The sequence below is a fragment of the Microtus pennsylvanicus genome, chromosome 2, assembly GCF_037038515.1.
Source record: "Microtus pennsylvanicus isolate mMicPen1 chromosome 2, mMicPen1.hap1, whole genome shotgun sequence".
NCBI lineage: Eukaryota > Metazoa > Chordata > Mammalia > Rodentia > Cricetidae > Microtus > Microtus pennsylvanicus.
This window is the reverse complement of record NC_134580.1, coordinates 68,071,116-68,077,561: the sequence shown is the minus strand read 5'-3', so window position 1 is coordinate 68,077,561 and position 6,446 is coordinate 68,071,116. Positions and strand designations below refer to the sequence as shown.

The 6,446-nt window shown below is 54.9% G+C and overlaps 1 protein-coding gene across 1 annotated transcript; it reads right to left on the bottom strand.

Annotated features, from left to right (window-relative positions):
- Nucleotides 1-505: 505 nt before the first annotated feature.
- Nucleotides 506-5,002, bottom strand: C1qtnf4 (C1q and TNF related 4). Its single transcript, XM_075961265.1, has 3 exons — nucleotides 4,561-5,002; nucleotides 2,182-2,297; nucleotides 506-1,640 (listed from the first exon to the last, which is right to left on the bottom strand). Exon 3 carries the CDS (start codon nucleotides 1,633-1,635, stop codon nucleotides 661-663), a length of 975 nt encoding a protein of 324 aa, XP_075817380.1. The 5' UTR covers nucleotides 1,636-1,640; nucleotides 2,182-2,297; nucleotides 4,561-5,002; the 3' UTR covers nucleotides 506-660.
- Nucleotides 5,003-6,446: the final 1,444 nt, after the last annotated feature.

Genomic DNA, 6,446 nt, shown 5'->3' with positions numbered 1-6,446 from the left:
TGGTTCAGGCAGTGTAGGGTATGTATGTGTATTCTGTGTAGCTCTGTTCTGGCCTCCCAGAGCCCGTCTCATTTTTCTATCTATGAAAACTTACTCTAACACATGTTTTGACCACATCATTCAGCCGGTTTTGAGAGGGCAGGAGGCAGGGCAAGCAGGTATCAGCCCTTATCTCAGTCCCATGCCCTACTGGAAGAAGGAACATGCTGTTTCCTTGAGTCCTGTGTTCCTACTGGGTCAGAGTAGTGGGATGTTTCTTGTTACAGAGAGGCAGAATTTGGGCCTGAAGAAGAATGTCATTTGTCAGTGAGAAGTCAGACAGAGGGATGCACTTGACACAGATATGAAGGGGAGACTTACTTGAATTTAGGAGAATATGCTTCAAGCTCTGGTCATTCTCACAAAGCCTGACCCCCATCTAGGCCTTATGGGTTGTCCTAGTCTGGGTTGTTCTGTCCTTCCAGGGGAGAAGAGGAGGCAAAGGCATCACAGTCAAGACACAGGGCAGGGCCCTAGGGCTGACAGAGGCAGGCCCATTTTATTGGAAGAGTCGAGGCGCGTTGAGCAGGTTGTTATGCTCGGGCTGGTGAGGCGTTCGGGCTGCGGTCCCGGCTCGGCATGCACACCCCACGGCCTTCCCGGGTTCCTCCAAGCTGAGGCTCAGAGCTCGGGGGGCTTGAGAGCCGGCGGGCCGGCGGCAGCGAGGTCGGGGTACACCAGAAAGCCTGAAAAGGTGATGTACTTGCCGTGGTTGCTGTAGGCGCCATAGCCATCATGGTCGTGGCTGAGCAGCCAGACTGCGTCGCCGCGCCGCAGCGGCAACATCACGCTCTGGCTCTGCATCTCGCGGCGCCTCGAGGCGCCGTCGTCGTAAATCATGGCCTGCACCTCGTCGCGGTTCTTCATCAGCTTCACCGACAGCGTCTTGCGCGGCAGCTTGCCCAGCGTGAAGGAGAAGAAATAGGCGCCGGGCAGGCGGCAGCGGAACACGCCGGCCGCCGCGTCGAAGTCGCCACCTATGTTGACCAGCTCGGTGTCGAAGGCCAGCGGCCGGTGGTGCGGCCCGGGGCCAGCATCCGAGCCCACCAGGCTGCGCGTGCGCGCGGCCGAGAAGGCGGAGCGCGGCTCCGGGGGCGCAGCTCCGCGCGCAGGCGCGTCGGCATCGGCGTACACCAGGTAGCCGCTGAAGGTGGTGCCGGGAGCGCCCAGTGCGTATTGCGGAGCGCCGTGCAGCCGCAGCCACACCGTGTCACCGTAGTCGAGCTGCAGCATGGCGCTCTGGCTGGCAGCGCGCCGCGCGCCCGGCCGCCGCTGCTCGTCGAAAGCCAGCGCCTGCACCTCGTCGCGGTTGCGCACCAGCATCACCGACAGGCTCTTGTGCGGGGCCTTGCCGGCCGTGAAGGAGAAGAAGTAGGCGCCGGGCACGCGGCAGCGGAACCGCCCGGTGGCCGCATCGAAGTCGCCCCCGATGTTCACGTACACCTTGTCGAAGGTCACCGCCATTTCCGACGTGCCCTCCAGCGGGGTGGTGCGAGCTGCAGAGAAGGCTGACCGCAGCTCTGGGGAGCCAGGACCCGCCGGTCCCAGTGCCCAGCAGGCCGCCGGGTTTAGCAAACCCAGCAGGAACAGCAGCATAGCACCTGGGAGGGGAGAGAAGACCCGGGTAGGGGAGAAGGGTTGGACAGTGCCTGCCTCCACCTGTAATTTCTCTTCCTAGCCTTGCTCTTGACCCATGACTTGCGCTGTTTCCCTTCACTACGCCAGTACTTCTCACTTAAGGTGCTTCAGTGCCAGCTGGAGGGCTTATTATAGCACCCATACTTGTTGCAAGTCTACTAGCATCTTTCGCAGTCTGATTAGCTAACCAAGAGTTCACATATTCAGAATCACTGGATTAGGCCAGGCCTTCTCCAAACTTTTTTTTTTTAAGCTTGAGAATCCTTTTGCAAATAGGGCCTGGTGCCCATGCCGCAGACATGTTGACCTGTTCTGGTTAATGAGGCCCGCAGCCCTGTCCTCTCTCCTTCTCCGGGTGTTAGGGAGGCCTAAGTTTCCTGTTACCAGCCAGCACCTGCATTCCACTGCTTCCCCTGTGGATTTTCTCCTCTCCTCGGCCCACCCTTCACAATAAACACTGGCTCTTTGTATCAGTTTCCACCATGGCAACGTTTTAACTCTTACCTGGGAATGATAGGCGAGAGCGGCTCTCTCACCCCTTCCTGACCTCTGACCTACTCCAGAGTCCCACCGGATCTCTGGACTCTCTTGGGTCCTTCCTGCACTGAGAAGGTCTGGCCCTACGAAACAAGGTAACAGTAACAAGGCACTGGAGAGATGGCTGAGCAGTTAAGAGTGTTAGCTACCGTTCCCAGCACCACATGGCAACTCACAGCCACCTGTGATCTGATGCCCTCTTTTTTTTTTTTGGTTTTTCGAGACAGGGTTTCTCTGTAGCTTTGGAGCCTGTCCTGGAACTCCCTTGGTAGACCAGGCTGGCCTCGAACTCACAGAGATCCGCCTGTCTCTGCCTCCCAAGTGCTGGGATTACAGGCGTGCGCCACCACCGCCTGGCTCCTGATGCCCTCTCTTGGCCTCCATTGGCAGCTGGCATACATGGTACACAAACATACATGCAAACAGAACAGCCATAGTCAGAATTGTATTTACTCTTTAAGGGCTAAATGCTTTTATAAAACCTCCGGGCCTTTATGCTTGGAGGCTGGTTCCTGTGGGAAGGAGGGCACCATGGCTGCTGAGGAAATGGAGAACAAAATAAAGTCCAGGCAGGGTTTTGGCAGGATGGTGAAGTCATCAGCTTCATTTGGTGGAATGGAGTGGACAGACCCACAGCGCTCTGACACTGAGTCACACCCCAGTCACCTTAGGCAATATTTTTTTAACTCTGAATAAGACTTCATCCATATAAACAGCATGATGGAGGACCTCACACAAGCTTGTGGTAACATACCCAGACAGCAATTGTGAACAAGGTCTGTATAGGGACAGACCTACCCAGGTGTCCAGACACTTCTGTTCCTACCCCAGGGAAAAGTGACCTGATCAAGTTCTTGACCTAAGGTGTTAGTCTCAATAAATGCTTGGTGGAGGCATTACTCAGTTCCTGGCGTCTGCTGTTGGTGGGGTTCCACCATGTTCTGAAGTAGGGCAGAGGTTTTGAAGCTTGAACACCCAAAGGTTCCAAAGTGGAGGCAAGTGGGAAAGGAGCCTAGAGGCAGCCTGAGACATGAGCTTTTCTGGGAAGTCCCTGGGAGCGTGTGTAGCCTTGCATCTCGGCTGAGGGCTGGAACTAGGCTGCGTTCCACGTCCCTAGCTGCTGGGGCAAATGCACTGCCCTATAACTCTCACTAGAAAGACCTCAGGTCCAGGGGCCAGCCGAACACTGCCTCCTCCCAGGGGGTACTTTTTTGATTCTCAGAGATGTCCTCTGGGTTACCTGGTGAGGAAGGGAGGCGTGGTGAGACCTCCACCTGCCAAGTGTCTAATCTATTCCTTTTTACAAACTATTTTAGACATTACAGATGAGCCCTCTCCCATCTTATGTATGAGAAAGCTGGTGCTTAAACAAGGGGTACAGGTTTTGGCTCAAGGTCATCCACGGAACACTAAGCTTTAAACAGAGGGTTTAAATTTCAGATTCGGTGCTTTTCTCTACTAGCTTTCCTTCTTACACAAAGGCATCTCTCCAGCCGATGCATTTCCTGCCCCTTTCGCAAAACCAGAAGGAATGAGTGCTAGAATCTCCAGTGAAGAAGGAAGCTTAGCAAGCAAGCAAGCAAACAAAAGCAAGCAAGACCCGCTGTCGTTTTGTCTCCTGGAGGGTGGGTGTGCTCCCCCCCCCCCCCCCCCCGCCCTGCGGCTTTCCTAGCAATCTGCTCTAGAAGCTCCTGCCCACCTCCTGCCAAGTCTGGGAGATCCATCAGTGCCAAAGGGTCTTCCCCCTTTTCATACTCCCTGGACCCCTTTGACAACCCCTTTCCCCAGCAGGTCAGTGGGGGATGGGAAGGTGTCAGGTGGGTGTTGGAGCTCCAGCGAAGGAAATGGCTGCACAAAGCTCTGTCCAGGTAAAGCTCAAAATAGTCACCTTCAAAGAGAAAAACTGGGACAGAGAGAGAGCTGAGCAAACCCAGAGTCCTGGAACCAATGGGGAAGGTGCAGCGATGTCAGGCTGAGGGCATCTTCAAGCCCCAGCACCTTGCTCCTGGTGTCCCAGTTAACCCCGCTCTCAAGCCCCGCCAGAACCCCCTCCCTTCTAGCTTCCTTGAAAGTCCTGCATCCTTTTAAGAAGGTGAGCCCCGCTTTTACAGAAGTAGCCAATTAATCTTTTCTCGTGGGGGAAAAATATCCCAGAAATGGGTCCCCCTTTTCCGTGAGACCTGCCCTCCACCCCTCCCTTTGGAGTAAAAGCCCTTGAGCCTCTTTTATGAAATAGCGCCCAGATCCTCCTTTCAAGGAAAAGGGACCCGGTCCCTTGCGCCTCCCGCCGGCCCTGCTCACGTAGAAGAGAAGCCTACGCCCCCGCCTCCTCCGGGCTGCCCTCACCTGGGTCGGCTTCGGTCGGAGCCGGCGATCCCGCTCCTCGAGTACGCCGGGACGCGCGCTGGTCGCCTGCGCTGCGGCTTGGCCCGGCCTGCGGGGGTGGCGGGGTCTCGGGCGGCAGCGAGTGGCTACCCCGGCACAGGGAGGCGTGAGCGATGGGAAGGACAGCAGAAGCTGAAGCCGAGAACCGCAGGGGCGGGGAACAGGGGAGGCGGAGGAGAGAGCGGAGGACGAGGGAGGGGCGCAGAGCAGCGGGGCCTGGGGCACGGCAACGAGCCTGCGCCGAGCGCGGGACCCTTCCTCACTCGGGGTCTTAGAGCTTTATCTTCAGGGTGCAGAGAGCAGGCGTCATTTATCCAAGTTAGCAGATGGGGAAACCGAGGCCACTGCAGAGGCCACACTAGGGGTGGCTCAGGGCATCCTACAGACCATACAGCTTGTATGTATGGGGAGAGAGGATGCGAACAAGACACGGACTGGGCTGCAAGGAGAGAAATGGGTGAGGTTTTGTGTACGACAGACTTCCTGGCTGAGTGGCCTTGGAGAAGGTCTGAGGGTCAATGTCCTTAGTAAAGAAAGATGAAAATGCCCCACTTTTCCTTCCTCAGTCAGAAAGTGCTCCGGCGTGCAAACAAGGCTGTGGAAAAACAAAGCTGCAGACCATCAGTTAGCACACCAGTCCTCTGAGAACAGGGTCCTTGCAGTCGACTGTTTTTCTGGAAAAGCGTTGAGAAGGCCGATAGGAGGTCCCTGTACGTGGCCTGGACACCCTGGCACTGACCTAGGAGTCCAGCAAGGCTTTGGAGCTGGGATCAGCATCTGCTCCTGTCACACTGACAGACCCTCTGTATAGGCTTTCCTAATGGAACTCTATGTGGTCACCTGGGGAGTGACTGCCTTCAGGATGGTGGTCTAGGGCAGCTTCCCTGCCTAAACAACAGAATACTGATGATTTGATGTCTCAAAGTGTTAAAGCAATTGAGTTGTCCTTTGTTAATAAAGTCTTTTGTTACATTCTCCCCCACCACATCTGTAAGGAAAAATCAATGCAGGCAGATTTCAGTATTCACTGGAACGCCCTCCTGATACTATTCTAGATACTATTCTATGGTTTCTGTTCTTTTATTTCTCACACGTCTCCGTGTTCTTTACTGGCATTTCTAAATTCCCACACCTCTACCCTGGCAAGAGGTGTTTTTGTCGAGGCTGGTCCCCGACAGTGATGGCCTTGGCTTCAAGATCCTCCAGGGTGCTGGGAAATGAAGACCTAGACCGTCCTTGGGTGCCAGTGAGGAGGGCACAGGTCTGATAGCCACACGAATGCATGCACAGGAGAGTTGGGAGAGACCAGGAGCCAAGCTGTGACAGCTGTGTCCCTTGACATTGGACCTTCAGCAGGGGAGTCAGGTCGCCCTTCTGAACCTGATTCCTGGTGTGTATTATTCTTTCAGGTGTGTGACTTTTGTTTACGCTGTATTTGTTTAACTCTGGGAAGCTGTGTTGCTGTGCCTGTCTTAAACGCCTGATGGTCCTAATAAAGAGATGAATGGCCAATTCTGAGATCAGGAGCAAGGGTAGGATGGGGCTGGCAGGCAGAGAGTATAAATAGAAGGAGAAATCTGGGCAGAGAGAGAAGAAAGAGCAACCAGAGAACAAGGAGAGGACGACATCAGGGGCCAGTCACCCAGCCAGCCGCAGAGTAAGAAAAGTAAGATATACAGAAATAGAGAAAGATAAAAGCCCAGGGCAAAAGGCAGTTGGGATAATTTAAGATAAGAAAAGCTGGCAAGAAACAAGCCAAGCTAAGGCTGGGCATTCCTAACTAAGAATAAGCTTCCATGTGTGACTTATTTGGGAGCTAGATGGTGGGCTCTCCCCCCAAAAAAAAC

What these genes read in the sequence shown, in the direction of transcription:
- C1qtnf4 (XM_075961265.1), bottom strand. Translation starts at nt 1,635, where the DNA reads ATGCTGCTGTTCCTGCTGGGTTTGCTAAACCCGGCGGCCTGCTGGGCA.